General features: G+C 53.8%; 1 protein-coding gene across 3 annotated transcripts; it reads left to right on the top strand.

The window, feature by feature from the left end:
• The first annotated feature begins 3,373 nt into the window (after positions 1 to 3,373).
• Positions 3,374 to 18,815, top strand: PDCD6 (programmed cell death 6). Of its 3 annotated transcripts, XM_024731959.1 has the most exons (7): positions 3,374 to 3,547; positions 4,321 to 4,382; positions 10,731 to 10,775; positions 11,657 to 11,815; positions 15,424 to 15,533; positions 17,554 to 17,618; positions 18,237 to 18,815. In XM_024731959.1, the coding sequence occupies exons 1-6, from the start codon at positions 3,453 to 3,455 to the stop codon at positions 17,614 to 17,616; spliced, it is 534 nt and encodes a 177-aa protein (XP_024587727.1). In that variant the 5' UTR covers positions 3,374 to 3,452; the 3' UTR covers positions 17,617 to 17,618; positions 18,237 to 18,815. The 3 variants fall into 3 exon arrangements, with proteins under 3 accessions (XP_024587727.1, XP_024587726.1, XP_024587725.1); XM_024731958.1 differs by lacking the exon at positions 17,554 to 17,618 and having other exon boundaries at positions 3,378 to 3,547; positions 11,657 to 11,809; XM_024731957.1 differs by lacking the exon at positions 17,554 to 17,618 and having other exon boundaries at positions 3,378 to 3,547.
• The last annotated feature ends 5,323 nt before the right edge of the window (positions 18,816 to 24,138 follow it).

Raw genomic sequence — 24,138 nt, 5'->3', positions numbered from 1 at the left:
ACCTTCAAACTATTTTCGTGAACACTCTGAGACTAAGAAAACCACTGGGGAGTGGGTAGTCTGGAAATGTAAGTTCCTATGGAATTCCGCTAGGTATGGAAACACCGGGCAGAATATTTCATACTGGAAATGTTTTATAAAATGTGTGTTCAAGGTTTCTAAATGAACCCACGTGTGTTAGGGGAATTGACGAACCAGAGAAGTAAAAAAAAACGTGAGTCAAGATAAAAAGAAAACAGAGGGACTTTCCTGGCGGTCCAGTGGTTAAAACTTCACCTTCCATTGCAGGGGTTGCGGGTTCGATCCCTGGTCAGGGAGCTAGGATCCCACATGGCCCGCAGCCAAAAAAAACAAAACATAAAACAGAAGCTACATTGTAACAAATTCAATAAAGACTTTAAAAATGGTCCACATCAAAAAAATCTTAAAAAAATAAAATAACATAAAATAGAATACTGCCCAGAGAGATCTAATTTCTAATATGTATCAAAAGAAGCAGAAAGGTAAGCTATACAGTAAAATATTCAGACCTGCACTGTCCATAGCAACAGCCATAGCAACGTGGCTGTTTACATTTAAGTTCATCAAAATTCCACTCCCCAGTCACCATGATCCACTTCACTTGCTCAGTAGCCACACTTGGATGGCTGATAAAGAGCAGTTCCTTCATTGGAAGTGCTGTGGGCCAACGCTAGTGTAGATGTTTGGTAGTTTCTCATTATGCTAAACATCCTATGTTCAGTAAATTGACAGCTACTCAGTAAGAAGCCAGAGGGAAAAACAAAACCGGAAGGTCGTTCGCTTTCATCTGAATTCTGGCAAGAGTATTGGTTGGAAAGGAAGGGGAGAGCAGGGCTCAGTCAGCCTGTGCCTGGAATTCCACACCAGGCTGTAAAAGGGGAAAGTGACTGAAAAAGGAAAAGTCTCCAGTACAAATGCCAGAGTGGTCCTGATAAGAAAAGAAACACAAGTAACGAGCCAGAGCGTCTTCAGAGGGGAAGCTGGCGAGGCAGATAACACGAGATCGTGTGTGCACATGTGTACAAAGGACAGAACAAGGGCACACAAGGTACTTGGTCGTCCATTCATTTAACATGTTTATTGAGGGCCTACTATGTGCCAAAGACAGATGAAGAAGAGGGAGGACTGAAAAGTGTTAGGAGTGCTAGCACCCTATGTCTAGAGCCAATGTTTAGAAAAATTCTAAGGGTAATAAGAGGCATTTTCCAATTAGCTCAGAGAAATTAGACCAAAGGAAAGGCTGGCCCAATATTAGGGGAGTGTTGTCTTTCAGTTCATTTCTCCTCTCCTCCACGCAGAAGCACTATATAAATGGAAAGCTTAGAACAGACCTGATTAGGAGGGAACTGAATCCCAAGATAGGCGAGGAGATAGTGGCAAAAGCACATCAATACTTTAAATGACTGGGTCAGCAGCACCAGGGGCAGGAAACAGTCTGCCTTTTTCTCTTGTCAGAAAGCGGTCGCCACTGTTGCTGCACGTCTTTGTAAGGTGGTGTCAGGACTCCAGGTAACACCTCCCCCACCCCCCGCGCCCAGAGTAGATGGCAACTGTCTGTGGCCAGGACTGCAGGCTAAGCCCTGCCCTAGAGCACAGCACAGGTGCCATGGCCCGTGTGTGCACTCCCATTAGCCTCTCAGAGTCTCAGTTTCTCAGGCATCAGGGGTGAGGTGACCGAGGCTGCCTAGTTGCAAAAGCACCAGGCCAGTCTCTGATGAACCCTAGACTCATTTGTACATATACAGGGGTATACATTAGGGGGGGATGATTTTTTTGTTTCAATCTTCGTTTCCTAAATTGATCTCCCTTTCAAGAGTCAGCCTTGCCACCGGTGAGATGGTGCAGGAAAATTACAGACAGACCTGGGCTACAATCTCTTCTTGCCTCTTTGGCCTTAGACCAGCATAGTTTTCTCATCAGTAAAATGTGGACCTTGATACCTTGCCACGAGGTGCTGGTGTGAGGATTACACGTAGTAATATTTAAACACTAGGGTAGATTCAGTAAATGCTTCTTCCCTTGAATGAATCATTTCCTACCCCTGGAACTAAACGGAAAGCAGAACGGAGCACTTCTGGGCCCCACAGATGGTGCTGGCTGCGGCAATCGAGGCTGGACTCCATCAAGGGTTGGTGGAACCCGTGACACTGTCAGGAGAGGGAAGCCGAGGCCAGCTGGAGTCGCTGAGAAATTTCTTGCTGAAGTTTCCCTGTACACTCTGTACTGGAAAACTTACAAATTGGGTTGCAAAATCATAGTTACTAATTTTGTAGCTTTCTAGAGAACAAAAAAAGAGGCAGAGATGGGAGATAGGAAAAAATGGGTTTCAGAAACTAGAGATCAAAAAGCTGTGGAAAACTGTAGAAAGGATTATTCAACGAGTGATGTGAATGCTTTATGAGGATAAAACTAGAAAACACTTGAATTCATTAAGTCATGAAAAAAGCCACATTGTGGAGGTTTGTATAATAATAATCTGAGTGTCAAGTCAGAGTATCTTAATCTCTTTGAAGAGTTTTAAAGAACTCTCCAGCATATGCTCTGGTGGTTAGAGGAGAAAAGGAACTGAGGACAATACAACTGGAGAATAACAGCGGGTCAGATACAGAGACAAAGCGCTGAATAATGGATTCGTGTCCAAGGAAGGAAGTGTCAGGCGCTTCCTTGGTGCTCGGCCCTTCCACAAACCAAGTAGGGGAGGAGGATGAAACGAGTCAGCATGATTGGATCAGGAGCTCAAAATCCTGAGAGGCTGGAAGGCGGCGGGAGCGCCCTGAATGAAGCTGGGCTTCCCTGCGCGGGGTGCGCTGCGGCGCAGTCGGTGTCCAGACGGAGGCGGTGGCGTCAACTGGCCGAGAGGGACACGCTAGCCGCCCACCATGGCCAGCTGGGGCTATTTGGGCTTGGCCACGCACCTGCAGGCCGAGCCGGGAAGCGGCGGGCGCTGTCAGATGCCGGAGGGGGGGCTTCGTGTGCTCCTTGGAAGCGGGGCGCAGGGACGCTGAGATGCGCGAGCGGGGGCGGGCGATAAGTCCAGAAAAACAAGAATGTCGGGCGCGTTCTTCCCCTCCATCACAGTCCTTCCACGACCTTCTTGGTGCAAGAATGGACCATGCTCGAGGGAACCGCCTCCGCCCTTCATGTCCACTCTGCGCTGCGGGGAGCGGCTCCCAACGCGCGTCCGCGACCCTAGGGGTACGCTGGCCTAGGCCACCTGCTGCGCGGTGCCCACGGGACCCAGACACGCTGGCCGGATGCACGGGCGTCGCCTGGCAACAGGGCCGCGACTGGATTGGCTGCGCTCGCTCCCGTGACCGCCCCGGAAGTGGCGTGACTCCGGGCCCCCGCCCCGGTCTAGGCGTAGGCGGAAGTGGAGCCGCCCGTAGCCGTCCGTGTCCCAGGAGCGCTTCAGCCCAGTCGCGCCTCGGCCCATGGCCACCTACCCGTACCGCCCGGGCCCCGGGGCTGGCCCTTCCGCGGGCGCCGCGCTGCCGGACCAGAGCTTCCTGTGGAACGTCTTCCAGAGGTGCGGCCGGCCGCGCAGGCGCTTGCGGGCCTCCACTGCGTTCTTCTTGGTCTCAGCCCCGGGCCTTCCCCCGCCCCGTGACCCCGGCCTCCAGTCCGGCCTCCTTCCTGGTGCCCCCAGGCCCCTGTCCCTTGCTCCGTCCCCCCGCCCTCCATTCAAGGTGCAGAGCCGCCAGCCGAGGGTCGCAGCCCGCTCGCCCTGGGGCTCGGCTTCCATCCCTCTCCCCTCACAGCCGGTGCCCGGAGTTGCTCCGGGGCGGAGGGTCTCCCACGGATGCTTGTTTAGGGGAGCAGAAACGCAGACTCTTCCCCGGCTGCTGAAATGCCAGCAACCGGGAAAGAAGCCGGGCCGCGGCTGTTGGGCAGGTGACCATCACCGCAGTGCCTTCCGTCCCTGGTCGTCCTTCCAGCGAACGAATGACCCAAAGTGGAGTGACTCATGATCAGGGAACGACTTCGTTATCTGAGAGAATCTTTTCCTGCTTGTGAAAAGGAGAAAACCTGGTGCAGGTGGAATTCAGCCAGGCCGAGGGAGGGAGACCTGAGAAAGTGGAGAAGCAGCTTGGGTTTCGGCAGGGAGCGTGCCTGGACAGCGAAGGAGGCACGCTTCCTTTTTCCCCAGCGGGTCATGGGAAGAGGTCCAGCAGCCGAAGGGAAGGGCCCAGGGAAGGAAGGGCCAGAACTAATTTAGGGTTGACTGCAGAGTCAAACCTTTGCTTTCGCCCTCCTTTGCTTTTCCTGCGCTTTGAATCTTAACTGACCTCAATTTTGTAGGGTCGACAAAGACAGGAGCGGTGTGATATCGGACAACGAACTCCAACAAGCGCTATCCAATGGTGAGTGGCACCTGGCCGTCTGGACTTGTGAACCGCAAGTCTGACCACCCGTAGTGAATCACTTTCTTCTTAAGTTATTTCCCGAATCACTAAGACTTAGTTATCAATCATCTCTGGTTATCATCTCATCTTGTTTTGTCGGGTGGTTTCCCGGTGGTTGTGTCAGTGCCGCTCTGAGTCCTTGCCGAGCGCGTGGGGCACCTGCATGGAGGACATGGGGAAAGCCTGAGAAATGGAGGCTGGGGTGTCGGCTTCAGGAGCGCAGGGAGCCCGGCTTTGTACGGCAGACATCCTTCAGGTTTGTCGAGGGCTGTTGAATTTCGCAGGTGACTGCGTCTTGTGACTCCTCTGGAGAGGGGCATCAAGGCCCCAGAGACACCGATAGGGAAGCGACTGAGGATACTGGAGGCTCTGACAGCCGGATCGCGGGAGGTGGGCTTCTCAGTGGGGGGTGCTAGTCATTCAGACATGGGTGAGAGGGGGTTACAGCTATTGGTGCTGGTGCTGGGAGCTCACCGTGGAGTCGCCTTGTTGCTGGCTTCAGCATGATTGATCCGTGGAGGTACTGCTGAAGACCTTGATTCCATAAATACCTGGCTGTGTGGCCCTTTTTTTAACCCCTCAGATGCCACTGTCTTTTCTGATTCTTACGTTTGTGGTGCCGTCCAAAGGTGTGCCATTTAAGCCAGAAGGGGGTTGACTTTAAGAGGTAATGAAGATGTTGAAAGGCTCACCTTGCCTAGTGGGAGCAGCTGGTGGTGTGGCAGGCGGACGCTGCCTCACAGCCCTGCGCGTGGCGCACACCACGGATGTTCCCTTTGTTACTGCTGGTGGATTGGTATTTACAGGTGAACACAGGTAATATTTTCCCTAGGGGGAGTCGGTACTGCTTCCAGTTGAGCTGGTTGTTAAAGCAGATGGTTCTCTGCCCTTGAATCAGGAGCCTGCTGGAGAATTTTAACAGAATTGCCCACAGGATGTTCAGCCCTCCATTCCTAAGATGCTTTGAAATCGGTACCTGGTTTAAGCCCACCGAAAAGTGTGTATCAGGACCGTCTCACAGCGGCCCTGTAGAGTCACTTTTCTTGATTTGCCCTGAGGGATTCCCTCAGCTTCTGTTGGGGCGATGTAAGAACTTGCCCCGTGAAGCGGGTAGTAGCCTAGCCCTGAGCGGGACGGGTCAGCCCCCCTTCCCCCCCCCCCACCCCTGGCCTCCTCACTCCTCCCTGGGGGTGTGGTGCCTCTTGTGTGGAGCAACTGTGATGGCTGTTCTGTCTTGTTTTGTTTGTCTTGTAACCAGTCACATTTTCTCTTCAAATTAGCTGCTAAAAATTTTAAATTAAATTTCTGGCTCGCCAGTCCCATGAGCTTAGAATTTGAAGAGGTGAATTTTACTGATAGTCTGAGACCCCTAACTTTCGTATGCTTTTCTCCTCTCATCCAACATGACCAGAGTCTGCTTTCTTTTGCTGTGCCGTGAATATCTTGTACGTTCCCTTTGGCCCTTTGTGCAGGAAGGCAGGTTATGAATGGGTACAGATCTCTTGTCCTTCCACAGCCTCAGCGCGCGCGCGGTGAGCCCTCAGGCTGAGAGCGGGACCAGAATCCGGGTGTGTGCCTGCACCGCTAGGTGCTCGCCCCACCCCTGTGCCATCCCACCTGTGTCTTCCCGTTGGCGCCCCCGGACGCACAGGTGCCCCGTGGCTCCCACCGCTTGCCGGGCTCTGCTCCTCCCACCCAGGATACCTGCCTTTCCTCGAGGCACCCGCAGCACCTTCCTTTCCTGGATGCTGCCGTTTTCCTCCTCCTGGCTCCTCTGGAGTCGTTTTGCAGCAGTCTCTGCCTACCGGGCATCAGCTTTTGGAGGAAGCTGGTCGAGCTGGTCTCTTGTTTGCAGTCGTGTCTTGTCACCTCTGTCACCAAAGGATGGACACAAGTCAGTTCTCTTCACTGTCCTCGAATTCCCATAGCTGATACGATTGGAGTTATTTTTGACTTTTGATTTCTCCCCCAGGATTGGGCTTCTTTTTTCATATTAGGACTAGAATATTAAGCTATTTCAGGAAATCAGTTTAATTAGCTTATTACTGGTGGGAAAACTGGAGGTTCAAAGTAGCACGGTTTCTCTCTGCAGTGAGATCTGTGCCTCTGATGCGCTCTGTTAAAATCCAGCTGAAACCGCCCTGAAGAAGTACTCGTGGGTCTTGTACACTGAGTCCTTTATGCAGCTTGTCTCCCCGGAGTGCGTCTGAGAATGACTGCTGGGTTAAGAGGTGTGAATAGAGACAGGACTGTCTTGCCTGCTGTTTGAAATGACATGTCACAAACTGTCTTCAGCTAGGTACTTTTTTTTTAAATATTTACTTTAGCATTGTTCCTTGGAATTATAGGAAATTAATTTTGCTCAAGCCTCTTTTTTTGTGCTTCTGTAGGTTTACATTGACATAACATATTGATGTATTTTGAGGAGGCGTTTTTCAGCTGGACTTTACATAATAATAAGTCATATATTCTTTTAGAGGTATTTTTAGCAAAATAGATTTCAGCTCTTCTGGGGATCCCATATTGACTAGCAGTGAGAGATCAGACCACATAAGCCGACAGTTCCCTGCCGACTGCCCATCGGGTCACCTCACTGTCACTCCGTCATAGGCCCGGCCTATGAGGCAGCGGAGGGTCTGGGGCTTACCTTCTTCACCCTGCACCTGCTGTGCTCAGAGCTGCGTGTCCCCGAGGAGGGCCTGCTGCATGGCTGCTGGCCGCCTCCTGGAACTTGCTGCCCCCCTGCCTGGGTGGCTCATGCTTGCACTGCAGCTGCGGCAGGCACGTGCTCCCTCGCTGCCTGGAGCTTCCCTGGTTGACAGCACATGCGAGATGTGGTCTCAGCTTTCGGTGGAGGATTAGGGGCACCCTGTGCAACTCCCCGGGAAGCGGGTGCCTGGTCCCCCCAGATTTTTCCCCATGCCTTTTCCCTCTGCTGATTTTACTCTATGTCTCTTGCAGTAATAAACTGACTGTGAGTTTTGTGAGTCCTAGCGAGTCATCAAGCCTGGGGGTGGTCTTGGAGGCCCCCAACACAGCCTGTTGTATCTGCTCGTCCCAGAAACGTGTGCAGCAGAGTTTCAGGTGGAAGCAGAGGAAGACAGGGTTGGCTTTATTCCACGACCTCGGCCTTGGGCAGATCACACTCTGGGACAACCGGAGGCTTAGCCCCTCCGCCTCGGGCCCAGCCCATGTCCACCAGGTCCCACATCGCTTGGTACAGAACCGGAGACATCACTCATCTATCAGAACTGAGTGTACAGTTTCACTGTAAGACACTTAGGTTGTTTCTGATTTTCTTCGATGTAAATACTGTGGTGATTTCATAGAACGAGTTTCTGGAAGTGGCATTTATCAGCTCGAAACCTGTAGGTGTTGTTATGGCTATCGATGGTGTTCAGATGGCCTTTTGAAAGGCCGTATTTCCAGTCGTGGCTCTTTGAGGCTGTAGTTGAAGGTGACTGGTGGGATACAGAGTTCGTGACCCTGAAGAGGCACCGGTGTCCTGGCCGATTCCATGCGAGCCCGTAGAACTGCTCTCACCCCTTCCTACTTGGCTCCGCTTGCGGGAAGAAATGCCCAGAAGGGCTGGGAGTCCCAGATCTGATGCAGTAAAGTGGAAGGAGATCGCCAGTGGTGCTGTAAAAAAAAGTCTGTTTTTTTCCCCCAAAGATTCCAGATGAACAGGTATTTCAGTGTGCGTTTGCTGGATTCCATGACGACTTAGCCCGTTATCTCTCACTGAAGTCCAAGTTTGTGGTAACAGGTTGCAATTTCAAGAAAGAAAACTCTCTGGAGAGCAAAAAAACAGAATATACTATCACAGAGCAGAGCGGGGTTTTTTCTCATTTGAGAAGGGATCAGATATAAATTCTTTAAATCATCTGTGTGCTTGACGGTTACAGGGGAAAGTGCTAAGTGTCCTGATGTTGACCCACCTCTCAGCGGAGCTGCGACCGACTCGCACCCAAATTATGGGTGAAAAAAGTTATGTGTACTCAGTTTACATGGAAAATACTGTGTGTGTTTCTGTTTTCTTTGGTCTTTTCAGATGAAGTTGAGGCAAGACTTACAGGAACAGGGACCATATATTGTATTTCTAAGTAAAAGTCTGACAGGAAATCTTTTGCAAGCTGCTGGTTGTGACATTCCTAGACATGTTGTTTACTGGGAATGTTTGCAGTTGGGGCTGGCCTGGAAAATCCGGGTGAGGGTCACTGGCACTGAAGGGAATCTCGCTGCTCGGTGTACCCTGTATTTCCAGTAGGCTCTGTTAGACATGCTTGTCCACATTGCAGTGCATTTTCTTACAGAAAACTGCAGATTTTCAGGCCGACGCTCCAGTGTGTTTAACACTTCGTATAACTGGAATACTAAATGTTGCCCTCACTAGGGGCTGTGAAGCTTTGATGTCTAGTCTGAGAACCAGGCCACGGGGCTTGCCATGAGCTAAACAGTCAATTAACTGTTGGCTATTGTGATTATCCCTTGGTTTCCCTGGAGAGTCAGGCCCCGTTTGGGTAACGAGGGCGGGCCAGGGGAGGCACCAGGAGCCTGCCTCCGCCTCCCAAGCTGGACAGCCTGCGGGTCTCCTCTCCACCCCTGACTCAGCCCGGGGTGACCTGCCACTCTGCTGAGCCTCACGGCCCTCCAGCTCGGCTGCCGGTTCCTCCGGTCCACACCTCCCTCTTCCTGGCCCTCACCGCGCAAAGTGCCTGTGTTTGCATCACCATCTGACTGTCTTACTCGTGTCGCTTCTGTGGAAGACGCGTTCGGCCGAGTCATTGGCCAGCGTGGCCGGGGCGCACCCCCGCTCACAGCCGGGATGGGCAGTGGGCGCAGGCCGCTCAGCGGGGCGGTCATCGAGGGCTCTCAGGTCACAGCCTGCGTCCGAGGCGGAGGGAAGGCGGGAAGGAGTCCAGCCGCTGCGTTTGGTTTCTCGGGCTCCTGGTCCTGGTGGGTTATCTCCTGTGGAAACACCAGCCAGGGCAGCTAGAAAGTCAGGAACGGTGAAGAAGCGACACCCTTCTGTGCACATGGAGTCCCCCTCTCTCTCGGCTTCTCTGTAGCACGGTTTCTTTGTACACTGGTTTCCAATGATGCTGACCTTTTCTGATACCTTTATATACATCCTCCTGCCTGCCCTCCCCCAAACGCCTGTAAAGTCTACAGAGATGCGCACCAGTGCCCAGGGGTCCCCGCTGCGGGCCAGGCTCAGGGCGCCGCTGGAGCAGATGCAGTGACCGAGGGGCCTGGGTGCGGGGCGCTCAGGAGGGCTCCTCTGAGGAAGCCTCGTATAAACGGAGGTGTAAGGAGAGGCAGGGGTTGAGGTGAAGGTGTGCGTGTGTTTGGGGGGCCATGCTGGGCGTCGGGAGAAGCGCGTGTGGGCCAGGTCGGGGACGTGCTCGGAGCCCAGTGGTCGCGGCCAGGCAGGAAGGGTGCTGCCTCGTGTGTGGCCAGGGGATGGGACTCTGCCACCCAGAGCTGAAACCGTCTGTAGAGAGGGAAGAATGGGGGGATGGGGAGAGATGCTGCTCTCCCGCCCCATAAAAATGTTTTTACGTTGTTTTTAGTGAGTATAAAAATTGGTAAAGGTGCAGATCACTCTGGAAACAGATCCTTGGGCATAAGGGTACCTGGTGAGCAGTCCATCATCACAGTGGATAAATGGTTCTCAGTCGTCAAATCCATCAGTGTCAGCAGGTCCTTTATGACAGATATTCGGTAACATCCCCTTTACTGCTCTGCAGTGAATTGTGGAACAGTGTGTCCTGCCTTTTCACAATTCCAGAGAAAATAGTATGCTGCCCAGACTGTCATTTTAGGAGAAAAATGTAAAGCATGGTTTCATGGTGTGCTTTCCAGCAGGGTCGCTGCACGACGTGTGCAGCTGCCCCGGTCCTGGGAGCGGTGGTGCCCTTGGGGTGGGATTTTCTGAAGTGGTAGCTGGTGACGTTCTTAGCACAGCTAAGTGCCATCTTCTCAGCTTACCTGGTGCTGTGGCCCTGGGAAGTTCAGTGAGTATTAAAATAGCATCTCTTGGTTATAAAGTGAACATGAGTGAGCTTCCAGGTGCAGGTCTTCCTGAGCAGCTTTGAATGTCTGGCTGGACCTGAGCGATTCCCCGGTCAGTGTGGATAGGACCTGACAGACCCATCGTCCTGGGGGCGGCGTCCCCTGCGGAGAACGAACCGTGGCTGTAGGGTCTTGATGTTGAAAGCTAATTACTTATTTTCTCTGGCTTCTGGGGTTACAACTGGGGATTCAGAGTTTCTTCTCTTTCTTAATGTCTGCTCTTCGTTTCAGGCACCTGGACTCCGTTTAATCCAGTGACTGTCCGGTCAATCATATGTAAGTAGGGGCAACACCATCCTGCCTGTGCTTCTGAGCTGATTTCTCTTCCGGAACTGCCACCCGCCCTGGCCCTTCACTGAGTCTTTACTTGGAGTTGACTGTCCAACCCGTCCTTCCTTTCTCAGTCTAATGATCTCACATACTTAGTTTCACACGCAGTCACGTCTTGCATGCCTGTTGACTAGAGGAAGCGTGCGAGTTCTCATGTGAAATGTCTCTGAAGTGGAATGTGCTTGTGGCCAAACCAAGAACACTCAGATGACCTGAAAAGAGACCAAACGGTGTCTTACTCTCTCTGTAGCAGTGTTTCACACTGAGTTTTTATCCATTGTGCCTGCAGCTGTATGTAAATGTAGTTAGAAGTTTTTTCTTATTTGGACCTGGAGTCAGGCTGATTTTTTTCTCGGTGAAAGGCAGGCCTTACTAAAAAAATCTAAAGCCAATAGTCCTGTTCTCATCGGAGTAGAGGCCTCCCTCGCCCGAGGACTCTTCTGAGCCCCCACTCGGGACTCGGGTCCGCTGGGGGACAGGGGGAGGCTCCAGGAATGGGACCCGGAGCTGGGAGGGTTGGGGTGGGCCCCTCGACGGCTCTGCACTGCGGCTCCAGTTCCTTCCTGAGCGCGGGTGCGCCCTGCCGCCGTCATGCTTTTGAGGAACCTCCTTCAGTGTAAAGCGTTTTTATTGTGGCTCCACCAGGGTGTTTGGCTCGCACGCCTCATGCCCACCTAGCACGATTTAGGGCTGTGGCTGGGTCACCACCAGCACCTGGGGATCCGCTGGCCGAACACCAGGCTGGGTCCCGGAGGAGCCAGGCCCGCCGGGGGGTGTGGGTGCGCCTCTGCTCTAGGTTCTTGCTGATTCACGCCCTTCCGTCTCAGCCATGTTTGACAGAGAGAACAAGGCCGGCGTGAACTTCAGCGAGTTCACTGGCGTCTGGAAGTACATCACGGACTGGCAGAACGTCTTCCGCACCTACGACAGGGACAACTCGGGCATGATCGACAAGAACGAGCTCAAGCAAGCCCTCTCAGGTTTTGGTAAAACACTTGCCTTGACTGCGTAGCTGTTTCATTTTGGAGCCAGGGCCATAAAGTTTATCTTGTTACTTCGTTTAACTTAATGATTTTGAAAGCAGTCTGTGAAATCTTTGTTTACATCACACGGTTTTATATTTTCCTGTTACTTACATCGTGAAGGCTGATATTTGACTTGGAGGCTTCTATACGGTTTTTCATCCAAAATGAGATAAGGGCTATGCAGTAGTTTGTCTTTTGTGAAGTGGAGTGATGTCACAGGCACATTGAGAATGTGGCTTCTGAAACAGTTTAAAGTGAACGAGTCAAAAGAAAACAGTGTAGGGCTATTTATATTTCCTGACGTGAAAATACACAGAAAGAAGGCGCAATGCCCACAGGGGACGAGCCCGTGAGTTGCGCGGAGCGTAGGCCTGAGCGTGGAAGCTCCCATTCTCAAGTGCATGTCAGCACGCGTGCCACACGCGTGCCAGCCTGAGTGTGTGCCGTGCTATGAGCAGTGTTCACGTGGTGCCTTCCAGAGCACGCCAGCGGGCCTTCTGGTCCAGCGCCCACGTGGGCCTGAGGGGAACTTGGGATTTGTCATTTATGGAGGGAGGACTGTGTTCGTTACACCAACATTCTGGCTTGTTTGACATTCACTGGGCCCGCTGTTCGCAGGGCCCTTCTGGTAGATTACAATGTGCTTTATTCCGACTGGTTCAGTGTTTAATAACATAAAGTACATTTTGGTTCTTGTGGCTATTAAGGTGCTTCTGCCCTCCCCCTCTCTTTCTCTGGGCGTGTGCTTTATGGCTGTCCTCTCGGTTTCTCTTTCTTGCTTTAGAAGCTCTGGGACCCAACAGGAAGCTTGTGTTGTGAGCCTGCCACGCGTGGTTCAGGCTTTGGGCAGGACATTGACCTCAGGTTCTCTGAATTAAAACTTGGAACACAGCTGACCTTGCTGTGCCTCAGGTGGGGGCTGGGAGGGAGGTGGCCCCCGCAGAGCAGTCCTGGGCAGGAGGGAGCTGGAGGCCTGGCCGGCTGGACCCTGGACCCTGTGACTTAGCTTCCAGACTGGTGACCTCAGGTGTCCCCAAACACAGTGTTTCTAACCTCGTCAGGCCCCGGAGCCCTCTTTTGACTTAGTGCCGGTGACCCTCGCGTCCTGGGAGCTCATGTTGGAAACGCTGAGGTCGACAAGCCCCGGTCAGACCTGGGACGTTTGTGGCCGTGGTAGGTCCGCGGTGGTCCCTCAGGGTCACGAGCCGACAGGCCCCGTCGAGCTGGGCACAGCCGAGATCCTTCCTGACTTCCAGCTTTTCCTGGAAAAAGTAAATATCCGGTTGCAGCATTTCTTCAGTTATTCCAAAAAGTTTCTGCCTGTGATTGGTCCGCCATTTCCTAGGGCCTTCTCTGGAGCCTTTTCTTCCACACAAGGAGCATTGCCATCCTTTCGCAGGTTACTTGTTAGTAACTGTTAGGAAATGTGCCCCAGGAGTGAAATTTCCTGTTTTGTTTTCACTCCTAAGAACAAGCGTCTGTCAGCCCAGCTTGGGGGCTGTGCGTAGCCCAGCAGATGCGTGAGGGAGTCGGGGGTGCGGGGGGAGGTCAAGTCCTAAGGTGTCCCCTGATCTCTGCTAGTGCCACACAGGGTCTCAGGCTGCCCTGGCGGGGCTGTGACTGACCAGCGCACCCGTTCATCATTTAGGCTCTTATTCCTAGTATGTGCTACATGCCAGGTGCAGAGGCCTGGAAATAAGGTGCGTAAGGCCTGGGCCTCATACTCTGCTTGTGTGTGGGGGGGGTGCTGACAGCCCCATCCCCAGCAAACGACCCCGTCCCGCACCCAGCCCCTGGCAGCTCAAGGCCAGTGTGGTTTTTATAAGGAATTTATTTCACAAGAGTGTAGTGAACCTTCACTTCCTCCTTGCTCGCTTTCAGCCACTTTCCATCTTCCTGCTGCATTTGCTCTGCCCCCCTTTTCATGCTGAGGAGTCCGAGCCGGCACCCTGTCACTTCATCCCTGGAGCCCCAGCCTTTGGCTCCCCTGACCACGTTAGCAGTGTGTTCACAGCCGGGTCGGCTGAGTTAGGCCCCATCAGGTCTCCGGCAGCCTCCGCCCCTTTCTTGGTGCCGTTGGCTCAGTGTAGACACGGGTGGTGCCCTGATCCGGGTCTGTCCTTTGCCATGGTTACTGACTGGCGTCTGGCTTTTCTCCCGGTGCTGAGAGCAGGCGCTGGATGCCCAGTGGAGGTCGCTGGTTCTCAGGAAGGAAGGGCTTGTTCCCTCCACTGGGCATCTGTGCCCTGGAACTGCAGCAGCGGGGCCGGGGGACACACAGTGAGGGGCCAGCAGGGTTTCCACCCTAAAATGGTCTGCTGAGGGGGGTTCACGTCTTTGGTTTTGGAGGGAGGAGCGGGCCCAGAGGCCCAAGAGTCCCAGCGGCCAGTGGAGCCCTGTCTGATTCTGGAGCTCTGCTCTCCCTGCTGCTGTGTCTTTGTCACCATCTCGTGTGTCCTTTCCCAGCCTGGGCAGGAAACCATTGCACAGCGATGGCTTGGGCGGGCACTGCCCTGTCACCGTGTCCCAGGCTCACCCTCACCAGCCGGGCCTCTGTCTCTCTGGGCCACAGGCACCGGTACCGGGCGTGAGGGGGCGCCCATCCGGCACCCGCCCGTCGCTCTTTTCTGAGTTGGGGTCCTGTCTTCTACTCAGCTGCAGGGCAGGGGCCCTGGATTTAAGTCACAGGGCGCATAGAGCGCGCTGACCACTCTGGAAAGTACTGGCACGTGTTTGCATGTGTGACTCTTTCAGTAGAGTGATGAAGTGCTCGTGCAGGTAATTAACTGTGACGTTCACTCAGACAGTAGGTGTACATATCCTTGCAAAGATTCCAGCGAGACTGAAAACCAGTAAAAATATGTTGGCATCTGGATCTTGTCTCCTGAATAAGTAAGGAAACCACGGTCACACAGGTGGTGAAGTTAGGAGGGAAGGAAGGGGAAGGGCTTAGAGCCGCCCCGGGGCGTCCTTGCTGGAGGCCTTCCAGGACGCCCAGCAAGCTGAAGGTGGAGTCACCTGGGTGACCCTTGGAGGGCTTCAGTCTGTGTGAGGCCGCCTTACTCCTCACGGCCTCCTGTCCTGACCTCCTGTCCTGACATCAGTGAGCTGATTGAGGCGGGGGAGGGGCCGTCAGTCAACCTCCCCACGAGGTCTTAGCTTGCGAAGCCTCCTCCAGCAATGAGTAACCCAGGGCAGCCCAGTTATTCACAGCTTCGCCATTAAGTTAATACCGTAGTAAAATTCAACAATAAAGGGCGGTTAAGGAGGCTAACTCCACAGGGTCCAGAAGACCACGAGGGGCGAGGGGCACGGCACTGGGGTTGGTGTGAACTGGTGACTGGGTTACTCCGGCCCGTCCAGGAAGGGGCTGCCGGTCTCTGAGTGAGTCCCTCGGGGCGGGGCCGGCACTGCATAGCGGCCACCAGGCTCTCAGTGTGTTGCTGTGCGCTTGCAGCCGGGGATCCCTGGGGCCCATGTCCCCTGGGGCCCATGCTGTGTTCTCTCGGGAGGGAGAGGCTGGGGTCTGGGGAGGGAGCGTGGGTGCTGACTCTGCTCTCCTCCTCCAGGGTACCGGCTCTCTGACCAGTTTCACGACACCCTCATTCGGAAGTTCGACAGACAAGGACGGGGGCAGATCGCCTTTGACGACTTCATCCAGGGCTGCATCGTCTTGCAGGTACCGGCTGCGCGGGGCCCGCAGGCGCCGACTGCGGGAAGGGACGGGACGACGAAGCAGGCGAGCAGGAGTCAGACACGGAAACTGGTTCCGGAACTTACAGAAGTTAGCGTGCTGTTTGGAGGAGTAGCTGGTCGTTCTGTTAGACAGAGGTGCAGACAGCAGGGCCCCTCCTGCCCTGGAAGCACCGGGAGCTGTCCTTCTGGAGGGGATCCAGTGGGCTCTTTGCATACATACCCTGCTATTTTGGTGTGTCTTATTATGAGAATTGGGTAAGCTGCTGTCGTGTGCGCTGCTGGCTCCTAAGCTCGGAGCCGTGCCCTGAGCACAGGGGGCCCTGTTCGGGTGTTAGAAACAGTGTCTGGCAGGGCTGGCGATCACAGTGACCACCGCCTCGCGGTTCCCTGCAGTGCTTCTGCAGATCCTTTTGCGGCCTCCCTGCCTTACCCAGGAGAGAAGTAAGTGCAGGCCTGGACAAAGCACCCAGGGGAGCCCCCCCTAGGTTGGAGGGCACGAGCGCTCGCACCCACGCTGGCTGTTCCCGCACAGGCCCTGCTCCTGTTTCTAGGTGGGGAGCCAAGGCCCGTAGAGTTAAGCTTTAGAAATGCAGTGAATTGGTATAAACCCTCATGTCTTGCAAAACTTTTTCTTTTTTGATCGCAACGGGAGAGGCCGCGGCGGTAAGAGGACCACGTACCGCAAAAAAAAAAATAGCAGAGACAACAGTATAATGAACCCATGTGCCCATTATTTAGATTCAGCAGTTATCAACTCATGGCCAAGTCTACATAAGACTCTGTGACACCCTCCCTCTTAATTCTGTCACAATTCCATTTATGGGAAGCGAATGTGTTTTCCGTAAGTATTTCAGTAGAACCTATCCCCGAAAGATACCCTTGCACTTCGCATTCAAATCGAGGTTACATCTTGTTGGTTTTAGAATCCACAGAGGGGTGTGCTAGGCATGAGGTTATCAGTATAATTTGGAATTTGGGAAAGCATTCTCAGGATTTTTCCCTGTTAAAGTGATACTTCAGTAAGTGAAGTTTCTCTGCCTGGTCTGCTATCCTGATTTCTTTCCCGGGGAATCTGGGCCCAGCAGTCCCTGTCCCTCAGTGACGTGGAGAGCATTTAAGCCTCACGTCTCTGAAAAGCGGAGAGCCTTACCCTACCCTGTCTCTCCCTCTCGGTGTCTGGTGAGGCAGGATTACATGTTTGCAGTGTTGTCGGCACACGTTAGGAACAGGTGTAGTGTGAAAGTCTCTCAGTAGGATCTGCGTCTGGATTGTTGTGGGCTTAGGATTTTCATCTGAGATTATGTCCCATAAGTGACCACCTCATCCTTATATCTCTGCCTAAGAAAGGGTCATCACATGGCAGCATTCAGCCCCCAGAGTAGCAGGATCTGAGTCCCCTGAGGAGTTCACGTGGCGCCTCTGCTCGTCTGTGAGCTGAGCACAGGCCAGCCGGGAGGCTGCCCGCAGCTGGTCATTGCCTCTGGGCCATGCTGGAAGCCTGCTGCTGCCCTGCTCCCTCCCAGCCTTGGAGAAGGAGCCTAAACGCTGGACAGAGGTGGGGAATCGAAAAGGAAAGGCTAAGCTGCAGGCCACGTGTAAAAAATCCTCAAAAGCCCTCAAAAGCGTTTTCTTCTCATCTGCCTCTTTCCAAAAAGAAAAAGGCTTTTTGAAAATTGTTTTCTACAAAGCAACGTGGAAACTTGTAGAAATCTTGGGAAAAGACAGTTAAGTGTAAAGAAAGGGAAATCACCCATCGGTCTCCCGGTGGGAGGTTACTGCCGCTGGTGGTTTCTGTGGCTGACGCCCGTGTGGACTGTCACCTGTGTCAGCCCGTATGCTGTTGGCCGTCAGCCTGCCCAGCACAGGAGAGGGGTGGAACTGGAGAGACTGAGGTGCAGGGGACACGGCTCACGGGCCAGGCTGCAGCCTTGCTCTCGGCCCCTGGGCAGGTGGATAGGCGACCACCAAGGTCACCATGAGCCTGGGGCACTGTCTTCTGTCAGGAGGATTCTTCGGAGCCTGCCATGGTTGCCCAGCATCTGTCATTGGGAGTGGCACTTACCTAACGGTTAGTCCCTGCTCTCGGGCGGCCAGGCCTGTGAACAGACTGAGGTGGCGCCCTGGGGGTGTGGTCAGACAGGAGGTGGGCGGGCGGGCCCTGAGCGGGGAGGGCGGCTGGGCATCAGCCAGCGTCCTGGGCTGGCACGAGGTCATCCTGCCCTTCTGGCCCGGCGCTGGGCTTCCCCTGTTGGGCGGCAGGTTCTAGAGGAGGAGCCTGGTGGGGGCTGGTTTCCCTTTGTCCTGAGCGGCAAGTGGCCAGAGCAGAGGTGAGCCTTCAGGGAGGCCCCCCAGGAGGACAGCCTTCGAGTGGGAAGGGAGGACCCAGGCTCACCACCAGGGACTTGGGAGGCCAGGTTCTGGGGCCAGAGGGCTCTGCCAGGACCCAGGGCCGCGGTGCATAGTGGAGCTGGGCTGGCGGCCCACCCGCCTACGCGCTGCTGTCCTGCATCTCCTGGGTGGACCGGCCTGGCTTTTGAGGGTGGTCGAGGGCACCTCGCCCGTGCCCCTCTGCGGGCAGAGACGTGAATGCTTCTGCAGTTGGGTTCCTGAATGCCCTTTTACCAGTACAGTTGGTTCCTTCTGTTTGATAAGTATTAGATCTAAACACCTGTTGTTTTTTCCTCAGAGGTTGACAGATATATTCAGACGCTATGACACGGACCAGGACGGCTGGATTCAGGTGTCATACGAGCAGTATCTTTCCATGGTCTTCAGCATCGTATGACACTCGTCTCTTGCGGATACTGACGGGACTTACGGAAGAAAAGACTGAAAATGCCAAATCTCTTACCTGTAATGGAATGGTACACAGATGCGTTAGATACTGTTCCTCCTTTAAATTTTATATGATTACCATTTGGGGACCCAACTGTACATATGTGGATAAGCTGGTTAATGTTTTGCAATTGTAACAGTAGCTATATCATTACTTAGATACACACATTTGATTTGAGGCTGTTTAATTGTGCCATGAGGTACGATACAATGATGTTACAGGTACTCAGCTTGCAAAAAACTCAAAAAATCATGTGCTCTTCTAGATAGCTCCAGTTCTAGAGTGGAAATACTTTATTAGCCAATAGGAATTTTAAATACTACGGAGCTTGCACAGGAGGCTGCTCACGTGCCTTCCTTTTTAAAGGGGTTTATTGTATTCATTTGAATGTGCAGCGTCAGCAATAAAGCACATGTGCCCTTGTCCCCACCCGCCTCAGCTCTGCTCACCTGGGGCTCCGAGGGGTCCGGCACCTTCTGGGTGCACCCTGGCTCTGCTCGTGGAAGTCCCGAGGTTCATCCATCCACTATGACAGGAGGTGGTTTGCATTTCGTGAAACTTCTTTGGAAAATACAAACCCAAATTTGATTTAGAAGGGAATGGGTTTTCCTTCACTTACTAATGATGCACCTCTGTGCCCTCTGATCGACTGTTAATTACGGTTTTTCACACATGAAAGCAGAAGGAGGGATGCGGTCAGCCCCCCACGTGGTGGGCGCTGTGCCTGCCCACACGGAATCGCTTTAGGCTCCTTCTGTCCCCTCACCCTTTAAGTGTGCTTCCCCAAACCAGGATTTGGGGCGGGGGCTGTGAGGACGTTGGGATTCTGGGTGGGTGGCAGTGATCTATAAATGGGTCTGGGGCATCAGAAATTGGGTATCCGTGGGGTCTGTTTTGGGGGACCTGTGCTGGTTGGGGATGGAGCCTGGGGGCTGTGGGTTTCTTATCTGTGGTGTCTGATTACAAGGAATGTCACCACACGACTGGGGTCGAGGTAAAGAATCTGTGTGGCTCAGACTGGCCTTTTGAGCTCATGGAGGAGGGTCCAAGGGGGTCTCTGAGGATCTCCACGCCTTTCCATTTGGGTGCCTCTCTACTTCAACACACTTGTGAGGGCAGCAGCCCACGATCCCAAGTTGTACTCCAGTGAGGTCAGTCCCCAAATTCCTGACTCCGTGAGGCCTGGGACCTCCAGGTGCCCAGGTGGACTCTTCCAGCTGGTGCCCCGCTGCCTCAGCCCAAACCGCCCCTTAGCCTGTCTCCCTGTCCCGCATTAGGCGGAGCTGTGCATAGCGGGGGCCCCTCCCCCTGGGAGGCACTGTGCTCATCGGTCCCCGAGCTCTGGCCTGCAGACGCCCCAGGCTCAGAGTGAGGGCGGCAGGTGTCCAGCCTCTGTGGACCCTGCCCCCTGTGACGTGGGAGCCCCACCCTCCACTGCTGGCTTTCCCGTCCACCCCTTCCCCCATCCTGCACCTGTGGCACCTTGGGCTCTGGGTTCATCCCGGATTCCCAGGAAGCTGGAACCCCTCAAGCTGGTCTCAGGCGACGGCAATTCATGGCTTCAGTGCGGAACCTGCCCGGTACACAGTTTAATCTCCGAGGATCACTGGGGGCCTGACAGCGCAGACCCTGAGAGGCCTGCTCTCAAACGCATGTCAGCCTTGGGCAGGGGATGGTGCATGTGTGATTAGGTGCCTTCCTTGATTCAGGGAAGTGAGGGGAAGGGGAGATGCAGAATGTAAAGAAAGGTCTGATTGTGTGTGGTACAGATGTACTCGGGTGAGAGGCACAGACGTACTCGGGTGTGTGGCACAGATAGAGGTGGGTGGTACACAGGTACAGTCAGGGGCGTGGTAGAGATACACACTGCACAGACCCTCAGTGGAGTCTGTGGCCTGAACCAGTGGACGCACGTTGAGGAGTGGGTGGGGACGTGGCTGCGTCCCTGGAAGGCACGAGCAGCAGATGGGCTTAAGGTCTGGGGGTTCCGTCCCGAGCCCCGAGCCCCTGCCCAGGCGGGCGTGCAGCAAGCTGACTCCTTTCCGCCAAGGCCGCACCTGATTGGTCTAGCGCCAGTCGGCCACACGGGGGCAGTGCTGTCCCGCCTGCAGGGATGCCTGACCCTGGTGCTTCATCTGGATCCAGAGGGGTGACCTCGAGGGACAGCCAGCGTGGAACTTACAGAAGCAACAGAGAAACCAGAGGGAGTGGGGGTCAAGTGAGGGTGGCAGCACGTCTGCGGCTTTTCCTCCAGCAAGGTGCTCCGTTCTCAGGCCGTGCCCCGCCCCCTGGGACTCGGGGCTCGGGGGTGGGGCAGAGGAAGCTGCTGCCCGTGGTGCCTGTCCAGTCTGCACCCGGCGCTCCGCCCCGGCCGCCTGCTCCCGCGCTCCATCTCTCCACGTGCGCCGTGTCCTGATGAACCAGCTCCCCGTTTGACTTCTGGGGACACGAAGCTTGTGCTCAAGACTCCGGAATTCTGGCCCAGGTTCAAAGTCGGTGCTTCATGAAGAGGAAATAGTCCAGGACAGGTAGGACGGACTACCTGTGGCCACCACCCTGGTCACCACTAGTCACCTCAGCCGGCTGGGAGAGTCAATTCCCGGTCCAGGTGAGCCTGGTCAAGGGAGGACCAGGTGGGAGGTCCGGGGCGGGGGTGGAGGCTGTCACCCCTCACCTGTGGAGGGTCGGGGGCTGCAGGCAGAGCTGATGTCAGATGCACACACACTGCAGTGTGGTTGAGTCAGTCCCCGTGGAGTCCCCGCTGGGTCCTCTTCCTGTCCCTGAATTCCTCTGACCACGGCCCCCAGCCGACAGGGGCCGCCCTGCTGCCCTGGAACTCGAGGACCAGAGGGACTGGGGCACCGTGTGCCCTCCTCACCTCACACCACCTGATGGAGGTGGGCCCAGGCCAGCTCGGAGTTCACCGCGTAGCTCCATTTAAGAGCACGTGAGTGTGCAAGGATGCGTGTGACTGTTCGATCGGTGTCCAGACTAGAGGCTCCAGGAAGCCAGCCCATGACTCCAGGTCTGCCCCGAGATTGGGAATGTACGTACCTGGTGGGAAAATGGGTGAAGGTGGAGATTATTACCTGTTGTACATGTGTTAAAATATACGTAACATAAAATTTAACATTTTAACCAGTTTTAAGTGTACAGTTCCCTGGTATGAAGTACACTGACAGTGTTAGCAACCATCCCCACCATCCATCTCTGTAACTCTTCATCCTGTAAAACTGAAACTCTGTCCCCGTAAACATCCCTCCCCTCCCCTCCCCTGGTCCCCGGCCCCACTGTCCTCTGTCTCCAGGAATCTGACTCCTCTGGGTCCCTTACGTGAGTGGAATCCTACAGGATCTGTCCTTTTGTGACTGGTGTATCTCACTGAGCATAATGTCTGTCCTCAAGGTCCATCCATGCTGGAAGCCTGTGTCGGAATTGCCTTCCTTTCTAAGGCTGAATAATGTTCCACTGTGTGAATGGACCACCGTGTGTTTACCCTTCATCTGCTGATGGACACTTGGGCTGCCTCCACCTCTTGGCTATTGTGAATATGCTGCTGTGAACTTGGGTGGACGTACGTCTCCTCGAGACCCTGCTTTCAGTTCTTTCAGTTATATCCCCAGAAGTAGTGGATTATATGGTAGCTCTATGCTTAATTTTTTGAGGACCTTGCATACCGTTTTCCACAGTGGCTGCACCATTTTACATTCCCACCAACAGTGTGTAAGGAAGGATTCCTATTTTTCTACATCCTTGCCGACACTTGTTATGTTTTGACAGTAGCCATCCTAACAGGTATGAGGTGGTATCTCATTTGTGGTTTTTATTTGCATTTCCTTAACGATCAGTGATATTGAGCATCTCTTCATGTGTTATTGGCCACTCCTGTGTCTTTGGAGAAATGTCTGTTCGCATCCTTTGCCCACTTTTAAATTGGTTGCTCGTCTTCAGTTGTCGGGTTGTAGGATCTGTTCGTGCGTTTTGGGTATTAATCCCGTGTCACATGCATGATTTGGGTGCTCTCTCCTCTGACAGGCGCCTTTTCACTTTGTTGTCAGTGTCTGCTGATGCACAAAGCTTTTCAATTTTGATGTCGTTTATCTTTTCCTCTTTTCTTGCCTGTGCCTTTGGTGTTATATGCAAGAAAGCTTTGCCAGATTCAGCCATGAAGCTTTTCGCCTGTTTTCTTCTAAGAGTTTTATGTCTACTTTAGGTCTTGGTCCCTTTTGAGGTAACTTTTGTATGTGGTGTTAGGTACGGGTCCAACTTCATTCTTTTCCAAGTGGATGTCCATTTCCCCACCATTTGTTGGAAAGACTGGCCTTTCCCCATTGGACGATCTTGGCACCCTTGTCAAACGTCATTGACCATATGTGTGAGGATTTATTTCTGTGCTCTCTATTCTGTTCCATTGGCCTATACTTACCCGGTTTATAGATTAAAAAAGTGAAGGCCCAGAGAGGGCCCATAATTTGGCCGAGGTCACATGGTAAGTGGTGGTTAGGCTGGGATTCGGGTGAAGGGTGCCCTGGTCCTCACCCTGTTCATGCAGAGGTGGGGAGCTCAGGGGGTGCATCTGACCCACCCACTCTTCCCACCAGATGACACTCCACACCAGCTGCGCTGGGCCTCACCTTGTTTATATAGGTTCAAACTAGCTGCCAACAATTCAGGGAAGTTTTAAGATGGCAAAGGTCCCACTGAAATTGCCTTCAAACAGTGCAAAGAACCAGAGAGGGAAATACCTGCCCCAAAGACCCAGACAGGGCAAATTCCAGGGAAAAGCTGACAGTCCCCTAAGAGCCAGGGGAGGCTCAGGAGAGCAGTGGCAGCAGAAGGGGTTGAGGAGGACCCTACACAGGGGGGTGGAGGAGAGCTGAGGGCCCCTGCAGAGCAAGCCCCATCCCCCCAGAGCAGGAGGTCGGAGAAACCCACCACCTGAGATCGTGCCCACAGGTACCCACTGCCCAACAAGCCCACCACTCTGTCCATTTAGGGCAGTGCCTCCCTCTTGTATGAAGCTCAGGAAAGTTCACCTGACATTAGTAAAGGGGGCAAAGCAGGGACTAGAAGGAACATCTCAGAACCCCTGTCGTCTACAGCCAGTACCTCAGAGGTGACCAAAGACAAGGCATCCATTAAAAAAGAACCAACTCTATAAAAAAGAAATAATACAGAATGGAAATAACTCAGAAATTAAAGATAGAATATCTGGAAGGGAAAAAGGTAAGAACAAAAACTGTAGGGAATAAAAATTCAAAACTGAAAAGGACCTTTTCCAGAGCTAACGTTGGTGAGGTGAGGTTTGGAGGACAGGGTGCACAGAGGACCACTGGAGCCCAGGACAAGGAGAAAGCACAGGTGAGCTGGGGTGGAACTCAGACGCAGCAGGCAAAGTGGGTTCCACCCTGCAAGTCCTTGGTGGAGCCATGGTCAGCTGAACAGGAGACAGTTTCTGAGAAACGTTCCTCCCATGTTCCTTTAACTGGGAAGTTCCTGGAGAATGTGCTTCAGCAACACAGAGGGAGTCACCCTAGAGGAGGCTGGGGTCCTGAGTGGGCAGTGCCTGGACGGACCATGCAGGTGGGCTGGGGGACTGAGACAGACTGACTCGTAGAGCCTGCGGAAGGCTCATTCCACGGGGCCACCAAAGGATGTGGAGGACAAGGCAGGTTCAAAGAAAAGCAGGCGAGTGAGTCATTGTTCAGTGGGGGCCGGGATTGTGCATGAAAGGAAATAACTGTAGTAAGTA

The sequence above is a fragment of the Neophocaena asiaeorientalis genome, unplaced genomic scaffold (assembly GCF_003031525.2).
Source record: "Neophocaena asiaeorientalis asiaeorientalis breed wild unplaced genomic scaffold, Neophocaena_asiaeorientalis_V1.1 scaffold104, whole genome shotgun sequence".
Classification (NCBI taxonomy): Eukaryota; Metazoa; Chordata; class Mammalia; order Artiodactyla; family Phocoenidae; genus Neophocaena; species Neophocaena asiaeorientalis.
Note: the sequence above shows the minus strand (reverse complement) of the source record. Positions and strands in the feature narration are given on the sequence as shown.

Bases quoted from the DNA above. Each gene is read 5' to 3' on its own strand.
- PDCD6 (XM_024731957.1), top strand. From the start codon at position 3,453: ATGGCCACCTACCCGTACCGCCCGGGCCCCGGGGCTGGCCCTTCCGCG. The intron at 4,383-10,730 runs GTGAGTGGCACC...TCTTCGTTTCAG, and splicing joins CCAACAAGCGCTATCCAATG to GCACCTGGACTCCGTTTAAT. The intron at 15,534-18,236 runs GTACCGGCTGCG...TTTTTTCCTCAG, and splicing joins AGGGCTGCATCGTCTTGCAG to AGGTTGACAGATATATTCAG.